The 27,278-nt window shown below is 41.7% G+C and overlaps 1 protein-coding gene across 5 annotated transcripts in view; it reads left to right on the forward strand.

Annotated features, from left to right (window-relative positions):
* Positions 1-393: 393 nt before the first annotated feature.
* Positions 394-27,278, forward strand: part of RALB (RAS like proto-oncogene B) — a 31,637-nt gene continuing 4,752 nt past the window's right edge. Inside the window, exons 1-2 of one of the 5 annotated variants that reach the window (XM_079969553.1) lie at positions 394-543; positions 26,612-26,768. In XM_079969553.1, the coding sequence (XP_079825679.1) occupies positions 26,655-26,768 (114 nt within the window). In that variant the 5' untranslated portion in view covers positions 394-543; positions 26,612-26,654. Of the gene's footprint in view, positions 544-18,037; positions 18,168-18,279; positions 18,481-21,266; positions 21,368-26,611; positions 26,769-27,278 lie in introns of those variants that run through there. The other 4 variants (XM_079969554.1, XM_079969556.1, XM_079969552.1 and 1 more) reach the window with 4 other exon arrangements.

Consider the following 27,278-nt stretch of genomic DNA (forward strand, 5'->3'; position numbering starts at 1 on the left):
AGCAGCTTTTTATTGGAGACTTTCTCCTATAATTATAATTATCCAGCTTTCTGGGAAAGAGGAAGTCAACACACGGTCCAAAGGTTTCAGCAACAAAAGCACGACTCTTTGGGGCAGTCACGTGCACTTAGGGACTTCCCTGATATTTAAAATTACTTCCAAATTATTGCCTCCAACAAATGTTGAATGACCTCTCTCTTATTTTTTGGCAGATGGAACAATGTGGAGAATGTTTATGATAAGATCCACTCCCTGATTCTCAAACACTAACCTTTCGTTATCTCTGCTAGTTTCCTTTAAAAACAAACAACAACCCCCCCACACACACCCAGGGTGCATGATGTCATATCCTGAGCCCTCCCCATTCCCTGCCTGTCTTTGAAACTCTTACAGAAAGCTAGACACACTAAACAAGTGGACTGCTCTGTTCTGAACATAAGACAATTTATGTGTGGCTTTTGCCTGTTTCATTCAGTCCTGAAGAATTTGATTCAAGGAATCTGAATTCACCACAGTTCAAAGGAAGGAAGAATCCCAAGCACAGTGAGTACAGCAACGTAGTATGCTTTGAGTCATAAGGAGGGAGTTTAGAAATTCAAATGTGTGTTGCAAACGTGGAATTGTCTCTATTGCGAACTCAAGAAGGTTGTTCGGTATGCTGAAAGCATCAGCTTTAATTAAAAAAACACATGTATAGTTCTAAATCTTGGATTCCTTAAGATGTGTTCAGTGCTCTGTGTGTGTGTGTGTGTGTGTGTGTGTGTGTGTGTGTCTCACAGTCTCTGTCTCTCTGGGTTGTTGTTGTTTGCGGGGGGATCCTCGTTGAAAATATCTAGCAAAGTAGACTAGAAGTCAGAAATTTTCACTCAGAAAACCTCTATCACATATTGGGGGGGGGGGGGAATAAACACAACCTTCTCAAGTTTTAAGATTGTGCAATATGGCTTTGACACAAATTCAAAAAAATCCTCACAAATATCCACAATGTAATTCAGCTTCAGCACCTAGATTTTGAGCCTAACAATGACAGCATTCTAAAGAGCCTGTTACACATTTGGTTGCAAGTATTTTAAAAATTAGTTGGTTCAGTAAAATGGCACGATTTTCATTTTGTAGGATCAATGAAACCACTAATGTCCAGGACCCAACATTCCATCTGTGTACTAGACTTACTTTCATTAGTGCAGTAAACACAGTGGGTTTGATCTAATCTAATTGTGATTGCATCCCAAAGAAATCAGCATGAAATGTTAATCATGGCTTAGATTCCATTAATTCCAAAAGGAACTTACAATGCAATCCTAGGCATATTAAATCAGAAGGAAATTCCACTATGTTATATAGGACTTAGTCCCATGTAAGCATTGTGGTCTTAGTGCAACTAACTATGGCTGCAATCCTATACCCATTTATCGGAGGGTAAGCCCCATGGAACTCAATGTGTGAAGAGATATGTACAGGATTGCATGATTACTCTAGATCTATCTCTATGTATGTATTGGCTCAATGCTTCAATTCTGTGCACACTTATATGGGAGTAAATTCCATTGAACATTGTGGAATTTACTTCCAAGTAACCATGGACAGGATTGTTCTACTTAGGAGTAAGGATGGAGGATAAATTTCATTCAGTTCATATTTAAAGCTAAATGTATCAAATCTGCACTTTTTGAAACAAAATGTGAACCAAAACACAGCTGTCCTCCTAAAAATTGCACTTATCTGAATTTTGCAATGTAGTTCACTATCCAGTGTTTGCAAAATTGCATCTATTAGGAGAAATTGTGTATAAAAATGAAGGCATTGGTGAAAATAACATACACAAATGCATTATGATAGGGAAAACTGCTTGCAAAAATGTGTACATTGGTCAATAAAATGTAAATAAAATGTGTTTATTAGGAGAAAATTACAGAAATATGCTGCTGAATTTTCATGAGAATTTTTTAAAATTGCAAATTGCTGCAAAGTATGGAGAGCTGAATTTAGACTGCTTGCTTGCTCAACAGAAATCTGCTTACCCAACAGAATTTCTGGTTTCTCCCCCCCACCACCACACTTCCTCCCCATGCCCACCCAAACCTGGAGGGTCCCCCAAACCTCTGGAGCAAATTTTGAAGGGACACACAGGGGTGTAAGGGAAGGAAAAGCCCCATTCTGTGAGCAGAAATACTGTCATGCTACACTGGAATTCACCTCCTGAAATGAATGGGATGTACATTCCAATGATGTTGCTAAATATCTCCTAATTTCATTGTACAGCTCCAGCCAAAGGAGCCGTGCCAGATGATTTAGTGTGCTGTCTGGTTCTCAGAATCATTAGTGGAGTTTCCTATCAGCAGTTGTGTCAACACACTGCTCTTCCTGCTGATTCAGGAACAAACAGTTTCATGCTAAGTGATGAGGATTCCATTGAGAACATGATTCTGTACTAAAGTGCTCTGATGGGCACCTCTTCTCGCAGAACATCTTTCGTGGAACTGATAAGTCAACTAAGCTTACCAGAGCGAAACAAAACACATTATTCAAAATGGTTTTCTGTCAGTCTCAACTCATTTTTAAAGCACAGAGGCTGAGCAAATGCATCAGTGTGAATTGTTGACATGGCTTAGCACAAGGACAAAAAAGTTCTGGTTTGGGGAGCTGTGTGGACTGAGGGTGGGTATAATATTATACTCTAATCTAAGAATAACTAGGTAGCTGCCAGGTTGTATGTGTGACACATTCTAAGGACAGAATTCAACAGACCTAAGGGGGGGGGCCTGCCAGGGCAGGACTTTGGGGCAGAAGGACATGACCCCACCCAGCCAGGATGAGCAGAATGGTCCCCAAATGCTGCAGGACTGGCTTGCCATAGAAGTGTAGATTTAGAAGGTACCTCAAGGGTCATCTAGTCCAACCTCCTGCGATGCAGGAATCACAGCTAAAGAATACCCAAAAGATGGCCATCCAACCTCTGTTTAAAAACCTCCAGTGAAGGAGAGTCTACCACCTATGAAGGTGGTTCATTCCACTATAAAATAGCTCTTAACCACCAGGACATTCTTCCCAATGTTTAGTCAGAATCTCCATTCTTGTTACTTGAATCCATTGGTTTGGGTCCTACCACGTAGAACAGCAGAAAATAGGCTTCCTCCATCTTCCATGTGACAGCCATTCAGATAGCTGAAGATGGCTATCGTATCAACTTTCTGTCATCCCTTATCCAGGCTCAACATACCCAGTTATTTGTAAGAATCCTTCGTAAGTCCTAGTTTCCAGACCCTTTGTCATCCTTTGCACATCCTTTGCCAATATCCTTCTCAAACTGTGGTGCCCAGAATTGGACTCAGTATTCCAGGTGGGGTTTCACCAAGGCGGAATGGAAAATGCAGAAAGTAATGCAGAAAGAAACCACCACCACTGTAAGTCCATAGTGTGAAATTACCCAACTGCACCCCTGTGGGGATAGGCTAGTGCAGGGGTATGCAACCTAAGGACCGGGGGCCGGATGTGACCCATTCACCTTCTCAATCCAGCCCATGGACGGTCCGGGAATCGGCGTGTTTTTACATGAGTAGTAGTAATATTAATAATAATAATAATAAATAATAATAATAATAATAATAATAATAATAATAATAATAATAATAATAATTTATTATTTGTACCCCGCCCATTTGGCTGGGTTTCCACAGCCACTCTGGGTGGCTTCCAACAAAGTTTTAAAATACATTAAAAGTAGAATATGTGCTTTTATTTAAAATGCATCTCTGGGTTATTTGTGGGGCATTGGAATTTGTTCATTTCCCCCCCAAAATATAGTCCGGCCCACCACATGGTCTGAGGGACGGTGGACTGGCCCATGGCTGAAAAAGGTTGCTGACCCCTGGGCTAGTGTGACTGAATGCTGCCCCATAGGAAAAACAATACAAAGAAAATTGCAAACTAGTACACTGGGGAGAATGCTAGATTGAATCTTTTTGTTTGGCGTGTCGTTTTTCTTTGTGGAAGGGTTTTTGGGAGGGGTATAGTGAACCCTTTGATCACGTCATGCTGCACCTGCATTTATAATTTTGCAGTTTTACCTCCCCAGTGAGAACAAGGAACTATTTTTAGGGTAGCAAATAGATTGTTGTGCTTGGACTAGGTAGCCTACTGCAAATAAAGGCACTTCTGGCACAGTGCATAAAAAGTCAAATACAAGGGAAGGGTGGAGAGAATTTGCTTTTCTGATAGCACATCATACAGTAAGCAATTTTGCTTTCTTCCTGTCACCCTTGGAAAGAACTTGCCTTTCCTGGAAAGAACTCATCAATCTGTTTTACTCATCCAGTATCTTCCTTTAAAAAAACCCAAAACAACAAAAAACACTTATGTTGGAGAAACAAGCACTCTTTTCTGTTTTTAAATAACTTTCTCCATTCACGACTTATGAAATATTAAATATGTTGTATGACTTATAAGTGGGATAGCAAGCACTCCTTAAGAAGAACCCTACCTTGTTGCTGAGCCCCCAGATCTTGCAAAGGAAAGCAGTCTCCTGTCCTTTAAACAGTTGTGTGTGGATTTTGGTAGGTGAAAATGCTACACTTCCTGCAATCCCTCCCACCCATGAGACCCCGTCTTTGAATAATACTGTGATTATGATTTAATAGATAGAAGATAGGGTGCAGCAGAACGGGAGAGACAACAACTCCCTGGAAAAAGGGGTGGGAAGTTAATAAAAATAAGAGAAAAGATCCCAGGCTGGGGTAGGGAGATAACTCTGTATTTGAGTGTGATTGCTCTTTAAATCCAAGGGTGTAGGTGCAAATGTCACTTAATGCAGATTAGTTACTCTTTAACACAAATTGAGCACCCTTCTGTTCATGCAGATTGGATTTCTCCAGAGCAGAGCACTCACATGAGTTTCTTTTCTCCACTCTACAAAATCAGGAGGGAAGACACCCTTTCATCTGTTGGAATGTTCCCATTTTTCCATGCTTCCTTGACACTGTAATGTTTCATACACAGAATTTGCATTGCTAGGTCTAAAGTCATCTGTACAGTTTGGAGCGTTTATGCCTTAACAATGGTAAAATAACAAGCTGATTCTTTGATACCCAATGTATCTCTGTCGTTCCCTAAGGAAGGCAGCCCTTCTTGGGATGCTGCATGCTGATTCATGGATTTAACACTGCCCTTATGTTGATCTGAGACAGATTTCTTTCCCCAGTAGATACCCAGTTTTGCCCACAAATAGAGGAGGAAAATTCCAGCTTTTCTGTTATATAATATATGCTCTTTAAAATATTTACACAGCCAGCCACAGTGGAGTCTTCCAGGCCTAAAACTGTATCTACCTATCTATCTAAGTACAAATACTCTGTTAGGAACAAAGAATGTAATCATTCATTCTGCAGACACCATTCCAGTAGAGCTAAGCAGGGAATGGTTAATAAACCCAGGGAGAGTACATTTCCTGTTGCTCAGTGGCAATTGCTGAGGAAGCTTGCTTAATCCATCAACAGAGCTGAGTTAACTCTTGATGGAAGGGAAACGATTGTAATTTCCTTTAAGGTATGTCTAAAAGAAAGAGAAAAATAAATCCCAAACTGTATCAAGGCCTTTTTTTGCACATAATAATTCCAGAATGGTTACCCAGATTGTCCATTCTGATACAATTTTGTTTTTCTTGGGATTTTGAGTTTCTTATCTGCATGAACACGGAATTCTCAGTTTTGCAGTTATGCCTCCTTGCTGATCAACTCTGGTTTCTCATGTGTTACGGTAGCAGAATGCTAAGAGCAGCACTGCAATATAGCATTCTCTGCTTACACCTTAATAAACTGACCCTGTGTTCTGATATCATCATAATGCATTTTTTCCTCATTTTGAATAGATGCCATTTGGGGCATACACTATAGTATATGTGAGAATTCCACCCAACTGTTAAAGGTTTAGCTGGGAATCATTAATGCACTCTTCCCATCTGCTGTACGTAAAATGCAGACCTGTATCTGCTGAGTAACAGGCAGAAATCTAGCAGGTACAGGTCTGCATTTCTATGTACACAGAGCTTCTGTAAAGTGAAAAAGGTGGTGTCTTTAGAAACCAGCTGTTTAAAACAGCAATCCTAGCAAGTTTCTAGCACAACTTTCAATAGGGGGTGGAGGTTATGAAATGTATGCCATGGGTTAATTTCTAAATAAAGAGAATATGCATGAAATGATAGAGCGGCAGGGTGTGTGTGTGTGTGGAGAGATTATTTGGATGTCTGAGCAACTAGTGGTTCATTGTGATACGCACAAGCTGCAGTGGGCCTTGTGTTTACAGGCTTCCTGTTCCAGGACAGCCACAAGGGAATCATGGACATTTGCTTTAATTTTTTATTAATTGTGGTGTATTATTTTATCTGAACCCAACTAATCAGTTTAACTTAATTGTGGTTTGTTTGAAACAAGGAATCCTCAAGCCATGGGTTGTGAATCTGGTTTCTTTCAATAAAGCATAGTTAAGATTAAACACTAAACTGCAATTCATGAAAAGCAGAAGTGATTTCTCCTTGAGGTTGTTCCAGAGGAGGAGAGAGGAAATATACACACCCAAAGCTTACTGCAGATCCCAGGGCCGTCTTAAGCATTTCCGGCGCCCCCCTCCTTCCTAGAGTTGCCAACCTTTTTTAGGGAGGACGGCGCTGCTGGTGACGTGCCCAGCTCTGCGGGGCTGGAGGAGGCAGGCAACGGCTGGAGGGCAGCTCCTCCATTGGGGAAGAGGCAGAGGCTGGACGCGGCAGCTCCCGGCTCAGCTGGCCGCTTCATGCCGTGGTGGCTATGGCAGGCAGAGGCTCTGGGCGCGGCGCTGCTTTGGCACTGCATGGCGGAGGTGGGCAAGGGCGGTGAGCTGATGCTGGGAGGGCGCCACGTCCAGCCTCCGCCTCTTCCCTGGCACCCTCCAGAACTTGGCACCCTGGCGCCCTGTGCCACTTGCCTCTATGGGTAAGATGCCCCTGGCAGTTCCTTCCCATCACTATAAACTATTATTTGTAGCAATGTCTGAACTGGGCCAGACTGTGAATGTTCTGTAGCAAGGGAATCAGGCCTCCAGAAGCTCCCTTCTTTATTAGAACTTCCCATCTTGCCAACCAAATTCTGGCATTCAGAATAGTTTCCAGGGGTGATCCTGTAAATGCAGCCTCAGATCAAGGCCAGTAATACACTTTTCGAGCTTCATTCCAAAAGAAGCCCTGCTGCCCAGAAACATTTTGGGGAATGGGAAAAGGCAGCTGGGGTGGAGGGACAGTTATATTTTTTCTAAAATTTATCAGATCAGACCATGAGCCTCCATTTCCATTTTTGCTGCAGATGCTTTACATGGCTGTGTAGCAGACTTGAATATATCTGCATAAGAGATAGCTGGACTTCCTGCCAATGTCTGTATCAGTTTGATAACAATAGTTTTGGAAGAAGCATGTCAGGGTCAATAAAAGAAATTTGGCCTCAGGAAAGTTGTAAACAAAGAAAAGAGTGGTTCCTCTCTTTCTGTTTCCTGTTTCCTTGACAGGCTGCGCTTCCTTTTGTTTAATTACCACATCATGCGGATATGTGCATCAACACCTAAATCAGAAGTGGGCAATCCTTTTCCAATTGAAGGTCTCATACCCTCCAAGGCTATCTGTGGGGTGGGGGGTGGGGGTCACATGCTGGTGGCAGGCATCCCTGCTTTTGACTTTCAAGCATCTCTTCAAAACTTTTTTGCACTGACAGGCCTTCACAGCTGTTTAATTTTTGATTAGCCAGACACTTTAACGGTTATCTGCATTTTAATTTTTTTAATGATGTTTTATAATGTACACTGCTTTGATATTTTATGATTTCGTGGTGCAGAAATACTTCTCTATATAAATGAAGGCCAGGACTAAAGCCCAAATTGGATAGGTTTGCTGCTTTTTCTTTCTCTCTCTGCCACCACTTTCTCTCAGTCTGTCCCCACTCCCTCTCTATTATTGCCTTCCCTATCCCCATCTTTCTCCAGTAGGCTGACAAGGGAGAGACAAATTGCTCTTGCCAGAGGCTTGAACTGATCACTTGCAGAGAACTTTTGAAACTGGGTCGAGGGCACAGGTTGCATGCCGCTGACTTGCTTGATCAACAGCTGGGGCAGCGCTGACTTGTCTGTAGGAAGCCTGGGCAATGGAAGCAGCAGGGTATCAGAAGATAAAAATCTGGGTCACCTTGGAGATCTGAGACTCAGGAAAAAGGAAAGCAGCTCACGTATTGCGTCTCCTGCCAGAAATTACCCCAGTAGCACCATCTTTCAGTAGGTTAGGAAATTGTGACTTGCATGCAAGGACACAAGAAGGGATTCCCCCTCCCCCCTGTTCCGCCCTGTATTCATCACACACAGCATTATTTGTGCTCTACTACAGTTCACTTTCTGCCAAAAACTAAGTTACTCGTCTCACTTTCCACTGCAGCAAAATTATGTAAGTAATCATGTAAATTATGTAATCAGTTTGTTATCGAACCCCAAATCTACACACACAATGAAAATGGGGTGTGTGATGTAATCAATTTCTTATCAAATGGTGAAAATGACAGTGAATACAGATTGTATTTGGTGGACTGAATTTACAAGTAATAATTACTTTTGCACTGGAAAAATAAAAAGTAATGATATGTAAGACATACCACACATACCTCTTCCGGAGGTGGCGCGAACGGCAATGGCGGTCTTCTTCTTGTTGTGAAGGGGAAGCTTCGCGGAAAACGGGTCGTCCGCTACGGCGAAGCGGAGACCCGCATTGAAAACCCACAGGCAGCAAGAGCCTGTGGTCGTGGGACTCGGCAGGCGCCAGAAGCGGCTCCCGAAACGCAGAAGGGACCCCGTAAGGGGCTCCGGAACGTGGAGGGGGTATCGTGGCACTGTGAGTCGATCGCTATTCCCGTGGAGTGAAGCCGCACAGCCGCTGTCGGTGAGCGCTGACCTTTCTTCCTGGAAATATCCGATCTTCAAAAAGCAACAATCTGTGAGTAAGAAAAAGACTGTAAAATCTAAGCCTAAAACTACTACAAATTCGGCTAAAAGCGGAGAGATGTAAACAGGAAGTCCGTCTTCCGCTGCTGCTTAAATTTCAAAGCAAAAGACTTTGACGTTTGGAGCCTTTGAAGAGGCGTCAAAAATAACTGATCTGTGCATTCATTGAAGCTGCCTGCGTGTAAGTGAGGATTTTATTTATCTTTATGATTTATTTTTTATTTGGACTGTGATAAACTTCTTCTTTTGGAACTACAATTTTATTGAGAAACCCAGGTATTTGGACTGCCTGAAATAATAGAGCTGTCAGACTGCAGATTTTGACACTTTGTAATTGGGATTTGTTACAATCTGAGTGTCTGTGGACTGGTTACAAAACATCATTTTGGCACTTGTTAGAGACAATGTAATGCTTTCCAAGCCAACTCTGCTAAATACAAGTTAAGTTGAAGGTCCCTGGAAACCAAATTGGATTTTATTGACTTTTATTGACTTGGCTTCTTCCCTCAAGACATTTTGAGCTCCCTCTAGAGGATTTTGGATTTACAGTTGTGACTTTATTTTACTTTCTCTTTCCTTTCCTCTTATTTGACTGTTTACTCTCTGGGCTGTTGTTTTCCCATGGGAACAACTTAGCTTGACCTTGACTACTAGACAAAACTGGAATGAGCGGTGCAAGAAAAAAAGAGGTCAGAGTAAGAACTAGACAAACAACCTTAGCCTTAGCCTCACAGGCACGCAGATCTTCTGTTCCTACTCTGCCGTCGGCAGGGGGAGAAGAGACTGAGCAATTAATGTTGGAAGATATGGCTGCAGGAGCATCTGGCTCAATTCTAGAGAAAATCTTTGAAAAATTGGAATCTTTGGATAAGAAAGTGGATGAACAAACGGCTAAGATTGACCAAAATGCAGCCTGCTTAAACAAAATAACTGAACAAGTGGCTCTGAACGTACAATCAATTGGACAGTTATCTGAGGCCACTGCAGAAAACCGCAAACTGGCTGAGGCAACTAGCCAAAAAGTTGAAAATCTAGAACAAGAGGTCAAACCACTGCATAAACAAGTTGGCGAGCAACAGATGTACTTGTCTATGATAGAATTGCGGAACTGGGAAAACAACTTAAGATTGAGGTCGATACCAGAACTTGAACAAGGAAACTTAATTGAGTTCCTGACTAAAGAATTTTCTAAATTTTGGCCTTTAGAGGAGGAAAAGGATTTTAAAATTGTGTCGGCTTTTAGACTTGGAAGGTTGGCAAGGAAAGACAAGCCCAGAGACTGTTTGATAACTTTGAGATCGAAGGAGGAAAGAGATAAAATACTAGACCTACACTACGAAAAGTCACTGAATATTTCGGATATAAGAGCTGAAATTTACAAAGATATTCCGAAACAACCTCTGGACCTTAGATCCACCTATTTTGAATTGGTCAAGCTGCTGAGGAGCAACTCAATTATTTTCAGGTGGGAGTTCCCCCAAGGACTATCTTTTACTTTCAGAGGGAAGAAGGTTAAAATTAAAACAGCTGAAGACAGAGATAAATTTCTGATTGCCTACGGAGAGGACCTTCAGAAGGGGATTGAAACACCCTCTGGGCCTGGACCGTCATCTATACCTGCACCTTTGGAACCCGAAGACCCAGAGAAAAAGATACCACCGCCAGAGAAATAACAGATTTATTCAGGATGTCTCTGCAACTTTTGAGCTGGAATATTAACGGATGCAATTCTCCGGAAAAAAGGAGGAAGTTATTTTATATATTGAAAAAGGAACAATTGGACATTATTTGTTTGCAAGAAACACATGTGACTAGGCTCTATAAAAAAGTGTTAATAAACAAAAGATTAGGCCAAGAATTTATTTCTTCAGATCGAGTGAATAAAAGAGGAGTGGTGATCTATGCAAAGGAGAGCCTGTCACCAAAATTTTTATTTAAAGATGAGCAAGGAAGAATCTTAGCAATTGAGGTACAATATCAAGGAGAGAAGCTTTTGATATTAGGAATTTATGCACCAAATGAGGGGAAATCGGAATTTTACAAGAAGTTGCATGAGAGCATGCTGGATTATCTGGACTATGACAACATCATTATGATGGGAGATATGAATGGGGTGGTATCAACCAACATGGATAAGTCACAAAGCCAAAATGTGACAAAAGATGGCAGACTACCCAAGACTTTTTTCGAGCTGACTGACAATATGGACTTGATTGATATTTGGAGGACAAGGAACCCCTTGGGAAGAGAGGGAACATTCTTTTCTGAAGCCCAACTGACATGGACAAGAATTGACCAAATATGGACATCTAGAGGTCTGGCACCAAAGATCAGAAAGGTGGAAATCTGCCCAAAGACCTGCTCCGACCATAACGCAGTAAAGATGGACATGAGACTACTACCAACCGGCTCCTTCAGATGGAAGATGAATGACAATTTGTTTAGAGATCAGGAGATTATCAAGAAGGCCCAAAAAGCTTTGAAGGACTACTTTGAGATAAATTTGAACACTACGGTGGAAAAAAGAATTATCTGGGACGCAAGTAAGGCTGTGATGAGGGGGTTCTTGATACAACAGAATGCTGTAAAGAAAAGGATACAAAATGAGAAAAAAGACAAGATTCTGAAGAAAATTAAAGAATGTGAGAAGAAGCTAAGATTAAAACTGAAGTCACAGCTGATTCTGAGAGAAATTAAACTCTATCAAGCACAATATTCTAAATTGATAAACCAGGAAATAGAGTGGAAAGTCAAATTAATGAAACAAAGAACATTTGAATCGGCAAATAAATGTGGAAAACTGCTAGCATGGCAGTTGAAGAAGAGACAAAAAATAAATACTGCACATGCAGTTTGTAAAGGCTGTATGAGCTGCATGAGCATGTCTGATCTCCACACAAATCCAATGCAGACATGCCCTTATCATTTTCCATCGCACATTAAGCTCCTTTGGGCCCAACTACCTTTAACATCCACAATCCAATTAATTAAGTATCCATTGGCAGGTAAGGTTGGAATGAAAGCATCTCTCTAGCATGCATATGAAAACAGCAAAGATTCTAACCCATAATCTATAAGTGGGTGTGATGCCTTTCCCTTTGATTAGAACGTGGGCTGGATATGTGGATCCGATTAAATTTCATGAATTTAATTTGAGAATGGGTAATTTGGGCCCCTATTGGCTACTGTAGACTAATTGGATGACTGAAATATAGCCTAATAAACTAAGAGCAACAACAGCGGAGCTGGTTTTTATAAAATCCACTTTCCTGTGAACTGAAAGTCAAACAACAACCCCCACCGCTGCCCAGCCCTGTGATGAATGGGAAATCTCTGGGGGAATTTGTGGGAAAGTAGCAGCTATAAACCTGTGCAGAGAGACTCAGTGGATTATGGCTGATGCCAGAAAAGCATCCTCTCACTTGCTAATAAAAGATGCAGCAGCATGTTCAGAGGCTTTGGGAAAGGTAAAGCACAATTGCTGAATCCGACACGTACAAGTCGTGATTACTGCAATCAGCACCTGCCTGTGTGCCTCACCCCACAAAAAAAGCAATCAAGAGATACTTCATTTATGAAAGGCCTTGAAAAAATCCCAGCACAGGTGGGGGATGGGAAAGAGGAAGAATGACAGCCTGTCTTACTCTCTCCTTAGGCTGCAGGCTTTTAGTTAATGTGTGGAAGGCATTGAACACAAAAAAGTAACTAAATACTAAAATATCTACAATCTGAAGGAAACATATAATTATGTGGGGGAACCAAGAAAATACTAGTTGGAGCAGGGCGAACCCCAATGTTTTCCAACACAATTCCCAGTTTGAACTCTGGTGACATTGTGTGGATGCTGTAGAAAAGATGTGCATGAGCAGCACCAATTCCAAAGTAAACTCCCATCTTGAATCACCTGTTACTTACAAAAACAAAAGTGGATGCTTTCTATCTCTGCATTTGATGTACAAAATGGGGGCAGAGGAGAGCATGTTCACCTGAAGTTTGAACAGGTACTTTCTCATAGCCCCAAACTACCACTTCCTGTTTCAACTGAGCTTGCTGAAAATTTTCCTAGGCATGTTAACCACTGATACATTTGAAGTGTATCTGCATCTGATCTCAGGTCACTTCCAGACCTGTTTATTGAACAGTCATCCTAATTTATTGGTGGGAAATTTAGATGATGTTGGTTATCTATTGAGCATTCATTCTGATTTGTTTGCCGGGAACTTAGATGACTTAGATGACAAGCAAATGTTATCCCACGCTTTCAAGGATGTTTTCCTGTCAACTTCCTTTTTGCAAAAAGTCTGATCTTCTGATGTTCACTGTGCAAGATGTCCAAATCAACTCTGATTTCACAAGCTGAATTTGCCAGTTTGTGATTGAATCCTACCCCAAAAGAGTGACAGGCTGGAAGTGGTCTCAGTGCAGCACTGCTGCACTACATTGGAAACACAGAAAACATCCAGAAAAGGGCAGATAGTTCCCCACCAGGAACTTGACAGAGAATTTAGGAAGTGAAGCTCACTCACACTTAGCTTCATTCCAGGAGCACAGTTTCATTCTGCTTAATTTTCTGCATTTCAAATTCCTCTTAAGGCAGGACAAAAAAAAGAAAATGGCAATCTTGATCCAGCTTCTCTTCCTTTCCCCATAAATCATAATGAGCAAAGTTCCTCCCAATTTCAGAAGGGCAAAAAAAAAAGAACACCCCCCAAAAAAAACCTGTATTCTGCCAGTCCCCCCAAGCACTCACTCAGAATTCTCAGTTGACATTGGCCAGTGTCAAAATTGTAGAAACAAGTCAGTCTGGATTCCTGACCTATCAATTTTTCAGTATGCTATTTCACTGTTGGGCATAACTGACCTTTTCATTCACTTTTTGATCAGAAAATGAATGCCGATGTACTTGTCAGAAGATGTTAGCACATTAGAACAAAGCGTGAGAACAGAGGATGGAAAGCAAATCCAAATGAAAAATGTCTTACTGACCCAAGGAGAGGCTTTGATGTTACACACAGAATAATTACTTCTCTGTTGTGCTTGCGCCTGTTTACACAGGAGCTGAAAAGACTCCGCACCTCACTTGTGGTCAGTAGGTTACATTCTGTTCCCCTATCTCCATATGCTATGCTTAGAGTCCAGGAATTAAGTGGATGACCTATTCTGAAAGGACCAATGGACCCATTTAGTCCAGCATCCTGTTCTCACAGTCGCTGACCAGATGCCTGTGGGAAGTACACAAACTGGACCTTTGGGGGGGGGGGAGCAAGATAGGAAATAAATAAATAGTGGACAAGCCTGATGAGAGGATTTGCTGCCAGCCCTAAGTGAAAGAAGTGACAGCCTGGCAGGGAATTGTCTAGAGCACACCATTACATCTGACCTGGTCCTGTGTCTGCAGGAAATATCCCAAGCACCTTGTGAACAAATCACTCTTGAGGTGCCTCCTCGTAATACGACAGTGCCCAGGAAACACTTTTCCTGCTTTCTCCACTTTTCTTCCTTCTGGCTTTATATTGTTGTTGTTTAGTCATGTCTGATTCTTCATGACCCCATGGACCAGAGCACGCCAGGCACTCCTGTCTTCCACTGCCTCCCGCAGTTTGGTCAAACTCAGGCTGGTAGCTTCGAGAACACTATCCAACCATCTCGTCCTCTGTCGTCCCCTTCTCCTTGTGCCCTCCATCTTTCCCAACATCAGGGTCTTTTCCAGGGAGTCTTCTCTTCTCATGAGGTGGCCAAAGTATTGGCAGCTCAGCTTCACGATCTGTCCTTACAGTGAGCACTCAGGGCTGATTTCCTTAAGAATGGATAGATTTGATCTTCTTGCAGTCCATGGGACTCTCAAGAGTCTCCTCCAGCACCATAATTCAAAAGCTTTATGTTAATGCATCACATTAGATAGATGGGAAGTTATTTTTGCTAATGCTGGCAGGTAGATCCTACAACATTGCCTTAAAAGCTGTGCTGCGCACACACCTTACCTTGACTTTTCACAACACAGTACTTTCCATGTTTACTCCGAAGTCCCACTGAGTTCAGTGAGTACTTCTTTGACTCAAACCCCAAGTCTATTTGCTTAAAGAGGTTAACTTCCAAGTAAGTGTTAACAACAGAACTAGAGCCTACCTTTATTGATTTGGAACTGAAAGCCAGTGCAAAACAAGGCATTCAGCAAGGTTACATGGTAAATTTCAGTATCAGCCTACCCTACTCACAAGATAAGTGTTATAAGCCTTGAGACACGTAAATGGCTCATTAAGCAGTAGAGTTAATTGAATGCCTGAGTGAGACCATTATAGACAGTGTGTGCTAGTGATTTACCACTGACATAATTAGCTGGTGGTAGTTTGGCTTCTAATGAAAATATAATTTCAACTGCTGCTGACAATTAAAAAAAACAAAAACACTATCTGCTGTAAACCGATTAAGAAGATAGCAGAGCTGATCTACAATATTTGTCTAACACAGAACCTGTTTTCTTTTAAAGCACGCTCTCCCTTTTTCTGCCCTAAAGCAGAAAAAAATGTAGCTCTGGCATTTTAATATTTTAATATGTGAAGGAAACCAAAGCTGCATATCAGATGGTGTGGAATCACCTTCAATATGTCTTTGTTGCAATAACGGAAGATTTCCATACATGCCCATTATTTATTTATTTACTTTTAAAATATGGTTATGCCTGTACGTATACAAGAGGTAAATATACAACATACATATATATAATAAAACTGTAATGATAACAAAAACAGCACAGCTATATTCTTCCTTCATGCTGCTATTCAGGGTGATAAAATCATAATGGTCAAGTCAGTAAAGAGTTCTTTCATATGTTCGGAAGTTGTCACATTAAGAGCAACGGAACCTCTCTGGGAAGATTTTGGTTTAAGCCTGTTTGGAAATGTAAAAAGTTGGATATTATTTTCATATGTTCTAAGAGTTTTCCAGGTACCTACTTCCTCCACCTGCCTTTTTCTTTTCATTTTATTTAACACATTAACTGTAGAGAGCAAACATTGCTGTGTATCCTCACGTCCTAATATGAGTGCTCCATCTCAGAGTCTACCTAAACTTTGGGGACACTCGATTCCACCAAGCACCCCCAACTGACTCTCTAGCCCTCCAGGCTACTTAGCATGCTCATTCTTCAGTAAGATGTGATGTAGTGTAAGTGTGTTAAAAATGGTAGTTCTACTAACCTTGGGATTCCCCGAAACATGATACCACCTCTCTCTTGTTTCAGTTCCAGTTTGGTTGGCACTCACTACCTATGCATTATGCTACTGGGAATGATCTGGAATGCCAAGGAACATATTTCCAGAGGGGTAATTGTGTGAGTCTCTTGCACCCCCCAAAATCAAAGCCTCTTCTGGAAACTTAAAGACTAACAAATGTCTTGTGGACTCAAGCCCAGTTTGCTCTTATGTACCCTGATCTCCAAGCAGTTTCAGTTCATAACCTGGGTTGTTTCCATGGAATGAAGCCACTAAAGGTTTGGTGTCTCTTTGTGATATTTACGCCTTTAGGTGGAAATCCGCTTGAATGCCAAAAGATGCCCCAAAGTTCACTGCTTCCCATTGGATTTTGAGGGGGATGCAGCCAACCCACAAATTTTTGTTAGCTCCTACCACCTAGTACTCAAGCTTCTTTCTCTGACTCTGTGTGCCTCTTGAAAACTATGAGTTTATTATACTCTGACAATCTGATGACAGCACTTCCAGCCAGGGAGGAAGAAAGATATGCTGACGTTTTACTACACTGCCTGTCATTTTCCAGAAGTGTGTCCAGCAATTCAGTTTCTGTGCCACAGGCCAAGGCTATTTACTGAAGAAAAGAGACATTTTAGCAGACCTCTTCTGCAGACCCCAATCTTACAATTATACAGGGTGTTCAAAAAGTAACTATACACCTATGGGCAATGTAATACATAGTAGGTGTATAGTTACTTTTCGAACACCCTGTAGAATCACAAGTTTGGAGGGGACAACTCCAGCCCATAGCAATATATGTTATAATGGATATTATTTTTTGTTATAATGTAACAAGTGTTCAGATTTCCTAACTATACAGTACATGCAGAAGTGTTCACAGAAACTTGCATATCTACTTGAAAACTAAGAAAGGGTGATCTAAAAATGTGCATGTGTTTTTTGGTGGGGAATCTTTTTTTCTAAAATACCAGTACCTTCTTGCTACTGGTACTTAACATAACCAGCTACCCAGTAACATTTTCACTTGGAAAAAGGAATTTCCTTGCTATGAAGATGACTTATTTCTCTTTTTACATATTACACATTGCAGTTTCCTATTTAGTTTAACCTATTTTCCTTATTAAATTGGATTACCATTTTTGAATACCTGGTTGCACCTTTAATAAAGATCTGAGGCGATTAAATGGTAACAATTTTTATCTATATGCAACAAAAAGCTTTACCTGCTAACTTCTGCTGATAAAAACACAGGGACTGTTGCTGCTGTTGGACTACAACTCCCATCATCCCTAGCTAGCAGGACCAATAGTCAGGGATCACACGAGTTGTAGTCCATCAACAGCTGGGGATCAAATTCTGAGAAACAATGGACCAGACTTCAGCCTTACATCCCTTTTCAAGGCACCCAGGAAACGCGTATTACGACATATCGCCTTATAGGCTTGAGATAAGAGTGAAAACCGTTGCAAATATTGAGAAACCTCCCATTGCATTAATTCAAACTCTATCGGCACTTATTACTAGAAGTTGTCATGCCCATTTATTCCTTTATTTCGCAGCATTGTGCACGCAGCTCTACGCGTGGCTTACAATAAATAAGGCAGAAGGGTGAGTTGGGGGGAATGCTCCAACTTAATGACCGGGGGGAGCGGACATCATCCCTGACTTCTTCCTCTCCCACTCCGTTCTCCTCGTTTTAAACGAATCATGTGAATGTGTGAAAACGTCCTCTTCCGCCTCCGATTGGACAGAGCGTGGCACGTGACCGCCACCAACGTCCCGCCCCGTCCCTTGTACGGAAGGATCCTGGAGGTGATACGAGGATGCGCGTGGGAAGGACGTGGGCGTGAACGCGAGGGTAGGGGCGGGGCGGGATTCCTCCTCCCCTTCCTTTTTTTAAAGGAACACCCACACGCTGGAGATGCGGCGTTCGCTGGAAGTCGATTTGCTTGCTCCGTGGTGGTAATGGCGGGGGTGGGGTGGAATCGCGCGCGCGCGCGCGCTCAGGAAGGTCTGGCGCTCGCGCTCGCGGGCTGGTGTGTGGGCGTGTGTGGCTAGCGCGGAGCCGCGCTCTCACTGATTGGGGCGGTCTTGCTGGGAGAGGGAGCGCGCGAGGGCGTGCGGGTGTGGAACGCGCGCAGCACGGCAGCGGCACCCGCCCCACTAAGAAAACCGAGGCGGCGGCGGCGGCGCTGGAGGTTGCCAGCCCGGGGAGGTGAGGGGAGATTCGTTTGCTCCGGAGGTGGGGAAAAAGAAAAAGAAAAGCAGCAGCGAGGTGAGGGGGCGGGGTCATTTAATTATTATATGCATATATTCCAAAGGGTTCCCCTCTTTCTTCCCAGGCAGGGAGGATGAGGCGAGAGGTGGTTAGTGGCGTTGTAGTAAGTAAGGGCGGCTGGCTGGGCTGCTCCCGCTGCTGCAAACTGCGAAAGGAAAGGGAGGGGGGGGGATATTGAGCTTCTTTTTCATTCAGTGCCCTTGTTTCCAGGGTGTGATGTGTGTGGCAGGGGGGAGAGAAACTCAGCTGTTGACCTGGGAAAGTTGTCCGTGTGGCGCGGGGTGCAGGGGGGGGGGGAGCTACCCCATCTGGAGAGACTTTTGCCATCTCTTTGCATAGCTCTCCGTGGGGTTGCTTCTGGCGGAGAGATGGAGGTGCTGCTGCTCTGTTTTTAAGCACTTCCCTTTTCTGTGGAGTTCCGAGTGTTTTCCTTGGTGGCGCCACCGAAATGGTGTCCGCCTGGGCTGCTTCAGCAGAGGGGCGGGATTGTGCGGCTTCTCGACCTCAAGCCAGACGATGCCTTGGGGGGTGTTCAGAGGCAGGATACCTTCGAAATAGCATGTGCTGGGGGCAAACAACAGGTGGAAGCTCCGTGGCATCGTTGTGGAGAGTTGGTGTAATGCAGAGATGGGAGGCCTTTGACTTTTCAGTTGCTTTTGGACGCTATTCCCATCAAGCCCAGAGAAGCAGGTTAATGGTCAAGGGCAGCAGAGGGCCACAAGTTCACTGGTTTAGTGTCTAACAAGCTAAGGCTGCAGTCCTCAGTTGATCCCATTTGATTCACTGAGACTAACTTCTGTGTAGACATGGTTAGGGGTGCCATGAACTGGGAAATCCCAGGGTCACTTTCAGGTCTCCGCCATCTGCATTTTGCGACACACACGTTGCATAGAATATTATATGAATTGTAAATATTATCCACTTCCTGCGTGTGGACCCTGTAAGGTTGGCTAGAAGGGATCTTTGTATAGTTGTCATTGGGGTAGAGCTGGGAACGCTTTGAGACAAAGTAAAGAGTGTAGGGAAAGAGGGGTCATTAACCAGTATATCTGGATTACGAATTGTGAGAAAAGAGGATTTCCCCTTTCAGTTACTGGGGGAGGTCAGTAGGCAGGAGCAGACTTTGGATCTGCCAAGGTTATTGTAATGAGTTTGTGAGTGCAGGGTATTTATAGAATTGGGCAGGAGTACTTGAAATTCCTCCTCTCTGGCCAGGTTATAATTGTATACATCGATTGAAATATGATGTGGCCAAATTGTAAGTATAGCTGACTCAATTGTTTGGGCTTGTCTGGTTCTTCAGATATGGATTGGGGTTCTGTAACATGGATATGGCAATACTTGAATTGCTATTGCTCTATCCTGGCTTTTGACACCTGTTATATGGACCCACCTTATTTTTCATTTAAATTGTTCTAATCGATTTTAATACTGTATTTTCATATTGCTGTAACCTGCTCCGGAACCTTGTGGTAAGGGTTCTTAAGAAATACTGGGTACATATATATTTTTAGTCCCATGAAACTCTTGTTCGGACAAAAATGATAAGAATATGTGGTGAAAGACATTGAGAAGCTGCTGCTTATAGATGCAGCTCTTTTTGCCCTTGTTATTCTTTTCCAGAGGCCCAACAATACTTGCTATCAAATCTTGTATGGAATATAAGTTGAAATGTTGGGTGGAGAAGACTGGTCTGCTTTTATGGTCACACTGCCAGATCCATAAGTATGTGTGATGGAAAGGTAGTTGTCTGTCTTCAGTGCAAGTCCTTTCACTGGGCACATTTTTTGCTGTGGCATCCTAGCTGGGGCTGTTTAGATGCACAATGTTGATTTTGAGCTATGTGGAGAAGAAAGCAGCACAAGAGATTCTATGTAAAGGAAGGGATAGACAGGCTTGAGTTAGGGTGCTTGTGATGCCAGTGAAAACTGCTACTTGAGAAGACTTTCCTTTCCCACTGGATTAGGAGCTGACACAGATTGTCTAAATCTGAGGGTTGCTGTACTGATTTAAAGCCCTTCTCCAGAAAGGCATGATGTTTATGCAGATTTTAACCGAGCATGTGATAGGAGCCAAGCATTGAGTCATTGTTAATTGGAAACTTAATACTCTTTCTGCAGCTGCACAGAAACACAGTGGCTATTAACTACTGCTTATTATTGTTAATCAAATACTTGCTAATTTGTGGAGTTTCCTTTTCTTAAAAAAAATCTGAAGCTGGCAGGCTTAAGAAAATTCACTTCTTTAAATCACTGTAAAAAGCTGCAATGGATATTGTAGCTGAGGTTATTTTCTGTAAGGTTGCTGCTCAATTTAATAGATGAATACATCATGGTAGAAGAAAAGAAGAACAAATCCAAATCTCTTGCCAACAATCTCTTTCCTACTGGTGCCAGCCTTTCTCCTGGTAGTAAATTTGAAAGTTTAAATGATTTACAGTTTCAGCTTGTAGAGGAATTATTCCATTAATTGCTAATGTAAACGTTTTTCGAATGGCAAGCTTGTGTCTACTGTTCTATCAGGTGGTGCTGTGTGATATGTGTGTTACTTACATTCCCTTCATACTGTAGCCTTGACTGTAGCTTTGCCTACAAAGTATGATGATAATGTAATGTACCTTAAAATTGGTAGAACTGTGCAGGATGGATTGGCAGTTACTGGGCATGTTTTCCAATTAGATGGAAAGTAAATTCCCATGTTGGTTGGTTATTACAGTACATACTACTAATTTTAAAACTGAACACATCCTTTCCTCCTTCATCCATCACATCTGTGATGGATGGATCCACATTTCCTATGGATCTTCCTGATGTAAACTCTCAATTTAAGCCAGTGAGAAAGAATCTGAACTGAACATTGAACCAAACTGGCCTACGGTTATAAGGTCTGCAGTGGGTTGTTTTGTCTGCTGGATAGGTTCTTGCTTTGTATCTTACGATAAATGTGCAATCCGATGCAGAGGAGTGTTTTGATCTGAATTACACTTCCCTTCAGTGTGATGCACATTGCAGGTTCATGACATGATTGAGATTCAGGTTAGTAGGTTAGTGGAGTAAATAAGCAGTGCACAAGCTTGGATTAGAAGCCTAGAATCACATTTGGTGACTGTAAGTAAATGTTTTAAATACAGTGGTACCTCGGGTTACAGATGCTTCAGGTTACAGATGCTTCAGGTTACAGACTCCGCTAACCCAGAAATAGTACCTCGGGTTAAGAACTTTGCTTCAGGATGAGAACAGAAATCGTGTGGCAGCAGCAGGAGGTCCCATTAGCCAAAATGGTGCTTCAGGTTAAGAACAGTTTCAGGTTAAGAACGGACCTCCAGAACGAATTAAGTACTTAACCTGAGGTACCACTGTGTGTGTTATGTTTCTAGTGTTATTTTTGAAGCCTAACGAATATTTGCTAGCGTGGCTGCAACTAGAAACCGGGGTTTTGATTTGTTTTTTGTTTTTAAAAAAGCTTAGTTGTCTCAGTTGTATATATCAACTTGATGTAAACATTCAGCCTTGTCAGTCTGAATAAATTATTTCTTAAGCACACACAAATATGACAACTTTTAATCTCTTATTTTGATGAAATATGTAGGCTTCTGCCCAAGGCAAGATTTGAAGGTACTGGTGGAAGAGAATGTACAATTATGTATATATGTGAAAATAGCTACTGAGGCTTTTGCATAAATGACTGCTTCGGAAGCTAAACTGGGCGTAACAGTACAGATAAATTTAACAAAAGAACAGAATTCTATGGTCCAGAGATCACCAAGCTTTTGTGGGGCTTGTGCATGTTTGCAACCCAGAGAAAATGTTGGAGAAAATGTGCATCACACAAACACCCCAACCAGTTACACACTGCATCCTACTATTTTGGCTGGTCTTATTTCAGTGAGTAGATGGGATTCTGTTTGTTCCAGGAAAGGCCTCTGCAGACGTACCTGAGGGTGCCATGTTTGCAACCCCTGCTATAGTCTCTGGAGTGGCATCCCAGGACAGGAGAGGGAGAGTTGCTCTGCCTCTGCTGGTGGGAATATGCAAACCCTCCTGTTCCCCTAACATGATGCCAGAATATTGTAGGGGGCAGGGGTAGGAGAATGCCGTCCTGGAGCAGGCATAACTTATTTTTCCTCCAGCCATGTCTATATTGACAAACATGAGAGAGGCAGGGCTTTGGATTTCCCCATTCTTTTGCTGCTGTTTCTCCCTTCCCTGATGCTTTGAGGAAAAAATGGCAAATTCCTGGATTAAAACACAGTTTACTGTTTTAAATAAATATTTAAACTATTTACGTAATAATAAATTATTTTAGACTTGCTATCATATTGCTAAAACAAATGTCTAAACAACAACAAAAAATACTTAGCAGCTTCCTGATGATTGCATATAACCTACCAAGGTATAATAAACATTTTACTTGTTTATTTAGTTCATTTGTGTATTTTTGTTTAAATTAGTAGTTGTACCTTTTTGAGGCTTCATGGGAAATGTACTCAAAGTATTTGAGACTCAGAAATAGGCTGTCCCAGTCAGTGGCCGAGCAATATTGAGAAATTTCCAAAACAGTTACTCAGGTTAATGAAAACAGGGGGAAATGAATGCCTGCCACACAATGTTGCATCCTATTTTGGCCCGGGCTGCATTTCCTTATGCTTGACTCACTGCTTCAAGATCAGAGCTCTGTGGAGTTGATGGTGACTTGATATAAACTAGTTTTTCCTCTTTGATATGCCAGTTTTGATTGTATCACTAATGAGCCCAGAGCATGTATTTCCCTAAACTTTTATATTTGGTCACTGAGCAAGCTTGACTGTTTATGTCGACAAAAAGGGTAGAATGCTCCTTTAGATTCAGTGAATAATATTATGGTCCCAAGAAAGAAAGCAGAATGATGGCATGTAGCCATGGCAACAACATTTTGTGTGTGGGCTTTTTAATGTAGGAGGATTCAGGTATCCTTGGTTATTGCTCAGCATTTTTTATCTAGGTTAAGGAAGAAATTTGCATTTTTAAACAAAATCAGCTTGGGAAATGTATGCACTCTGTTGCTCAGAATGCATACGTTATTATTATTTTTAAAAAAGGACTTGGCTTGCAATAGAAGGCTATCTTCTACATAGGTTTCAATTAAACTCTTGGGACTCCAAGCCTGAAGCTATTTGTGCCTAATACTGAAAGGCAAAATATTCTTTCTGTTTAACATTGAGAGATAAGAATAGACAAAAAAGTGCCTAGCTTTGTTCTAATTTAATCTATCAATACACTTCTGTCATATAAAGCATTACCCTTTGGGCTTTCTTAATGTTCTGACCTATTGTTCAAGGCTAAGTGATGTGAGGAGAGAAGCAAAAATAGCTGTCTAATTTATTTAGATATAAAGAGCAGCAAAAGGTAATCATTTGAACAGCTGAAGTATCTCTTCATAATATAAATCATAATATAAATGGCAATCCCTTGACTTAAACTTAATAGTACAGTACTTACAGCCTGGCCCAAGTTTTATAGCTTGCCTTTGAATGATTCACTTGAATAAATGTACTCTTGAATGATTAAAGGCTGCTCGGCCACCTCTCTATATCTCTCTCTCTCATGTGGCAAACACAGTGTTCTTAAATACATGGTGACTAAACCGATCACTTGTTAGTACATGTTTAGTGCTTCAGCTTTTCTGGTAGTTAGTCACAGTAGACTATTAGTGTTGTCACCTGCCCTGGCATAACATGCACACACATTCTCTAACAATGTATATATGAAAATTGTGTGGTGATCTGGTGGTGGGAGAGCTCCTATACATGCTTATTGGGAGAACATTAGAACAATTAGGCTTGCCTATAAGCTCTCTTTGATACAGTGGTACCTCGGGTTAAGAACTTAATTTGTTCCAGAGGTCCGTTCTTAACCTGAAACGTTTCTTAACCTGCTGTACCACTTTAGCTAATGGGGCCTCCTGCTGCTGCTGTGCCGCCACTGTGCAATTTCTGTTCTCATCCTGAAGCAAAGTTCTTAACCCGAGGTACTATTTCTGGGTTAGCGGACTCTGTAACCTGAAGCGTCTGAAACTCAAGGTACCACTGTACATGGATTTGTTTTATGCTGATCAGAGTCAGGGGGTTACCAGACAGTTGAAGTTGTCACTGGAACATCTAGGGTCCTCAATCCTCCAGGTGTTTCTTTTTCAGTGGTCTTTAATTACTCTTAAGAACATTATTATATTTTGGTAAAACTGCTAAACATGTTGTTAACTCTGGATCTCCATAATGTATGTAACTTGAACCATGTGACTTCATAGTCTCTGTATCTTTCTGTGCCATACATGAACTATGAAAATACAAAATACAGCACACTACAGTATTGCAATTTATACAGAATATATTTAGTTTAAAATTTCAACCAATAATTTAGAAGTTGGCTACTGGAAGGGTTTCACAAAGGAGTTCTGTTTGTATCTGTATAAACTAAAGGCCCTCTGAAGAATGGCTGCTTTCAGTTGCATTGTAGCTGGAGAAAGTCTGTAAACGCGAGCTGCATGGCAAGTAAAATGAGAATGATTGAGCATGCTCGCTTAACTGTAGTTTGCTTCCTACTTCACAGATTCTATTTTAAGATACTAAGTAATGAAATGGAAAGCAATGGACTCTTGAAGCCATTTGATTGTTTTAAAATTGATTTAAGTTGTACTGAAATAATGTAATATCCATCTCTTTGGGTGTATTTATATAAACATTGCCTGCATAAAGAGCCTCATACTACGAAGCAGCTTCTAAAAATGTAAGGTGTCTCAAGGAAATTTCTGTTCAAGGGTTAAGGGAAATGTGTGGTTTAAGTGAATGCAGAGTTAATGCTTCTTAAGCAGTGATAGGAAATCATCTCAAAGGTGTCTTGCTTATCCTGAGTTCCTATAAACTGGATATGCAGGAAGGGTCTATAGATATGTGGGGGCACTTTACTCCAGTGGTTTGTTTCCCTGAGATGGTTATACCATGCAATATACCTAAATTTGGTGTAAAATGAGTTTGACAGTTTCTGGTCCATTCCGAAACACAGCCTATGGAAACCCTTTTTATGTATTCTGAATTGGGCATAAGTCAGTGCATGAAGAGAGGAGAGCATGCAGTAGCTGCACCCTACCAAACCGTGTCCTTTTAGTCCTCCATGGGGTTGTTTTATTTTTCGACAGACCTTTACAGCTCTAGTTTGATATTTTAAACTAAAATGTATGTCCCTGTTTAGGAAACACATCTTGGTGGTATCCATTGTAGTAGTACCATTGGTGCAAGGGTTTCCATTTGTACAACAGAAATTCCCTACCCTCTCTCTGTGTGCCCCTCCCCATATCTGCTGCAGAGGGTTGGAGATAACCCAGAAGAGATTTGGCAGCACACAAAAAGAGGAAGAAGAAGGTCCATTACACAGCCAGAAGTCCTTGAACTGATTGTACTACTTCATTGGATCCCGCCATTAACTGTAGTTGGTTGAAAACAAGTGGCTGCTTCCAATCTCCACCTGGTAGATGAGCCAGACGAAGAAGAGAGAATGGGGAACACACAAACTTGAGACTAGTTAATGTGGCACTCTGGTTCGGTGTCATGTTGTGGCCAGTAAAATTGGGGATAGTTCATAAATGCTCCTTTGGTCTCTTCACTTAACAGTTGCAGGTTGTGTGTTGAGCTGTGTGTTGGAGTTGCTCAAATTTTACTTGCTTCATTCTGCCTTGGCTGCAGCAAAGAAAAACAAACCAAAGGGCTAAATTAGCATCACATGTCATGTGATCCACTACCTGTGACTTGTTTTTCTCCAAACAAACCAGAAACATAAACCAGGGCTTGTTGCTTCCCACTCATGGTTTGTTTGAGGGACAGGAATGCTGGTCTGCCTAGTGTGCCAAGCCTCATGACCTGTTTGCTGCAGTTGTAGGCAGGGCTACAGTTGAGCAGGGTGAGCAGGGTATCCAGCAATACTGCTCATTCATTGTAAGCCATAGTTTATGCCTGACTGTAGCTTACCAAGGTGTGCACTGTTAATACTGTAGAGCAAAAGCATTAATCAAAGGGTGTTGTGATAAATCTCTACACTGATTCTAAATTTTAAATACTTGATTTACATACCAAACACGTTTTCTGTTTCTTACCTTTTAGCTCATCAGTCTGCTTTGGTGGTGCTTGACAACAGTGCAGAAAAATGGCTGCTAACAAGGCAAAAAACCAGAGCTCTCTGGCCCTCCACAAAGTAATCATGGTTGGCAGCGGAGGTGTGGGCAAATCAGCACTTACACTTCAGTTTATGTATGATGAGGTAAGATTTGGGATCTATGTGTACATTTTCAATTACAGTGGAGTGGACCATTATTGGATCTGCACTTTGCTTCCTTAATATGAAATAACTAAGCACAGCCGTAGATTGGTTCAGAAACACAGGAAAAAAGCATTATTCTTCAAAACTGAAGTTTCTTCCTAAAAGAGCTATAACCCCATTAACTATAGCAGGGCCAGTAAAACAGCTGATTTTATATTGTTGAATTCTTGCATTTACAGCTTTAGTTCAGAGATTAAGTTCCTCTTTCACAAAAACTTGGAGGTTCAAGTAGGCTGTTCTGCTCTTATCTGTCTGAAGCACTCCAGAGAATTTGTTGTGCTATATATAAATACTTTATGATAACAATAGTACATCAAATGTCACTTAGAGCTGTGTGTGTTCTGTGGTTCCATGCTTGTGCTGCAGAAGCACAGAATCTGACAATTGGGTTGGCGCCTCAAGAAAACTTCTATCTATAGAAATGACCAGGGCGATGTTTGAACAGTGTGA

This window comes from Podarcis cretensis (assembly GCF_951804945.1).
Source record: "Podarcis cretensis genome assembly, chromosome: 1".
Lineage (NCBI taxonomy): Eukaryota > Metazoa > Chordata > Lepidosauria > Squamata > Lacertidae > Podarcis > Podarcis cretensis.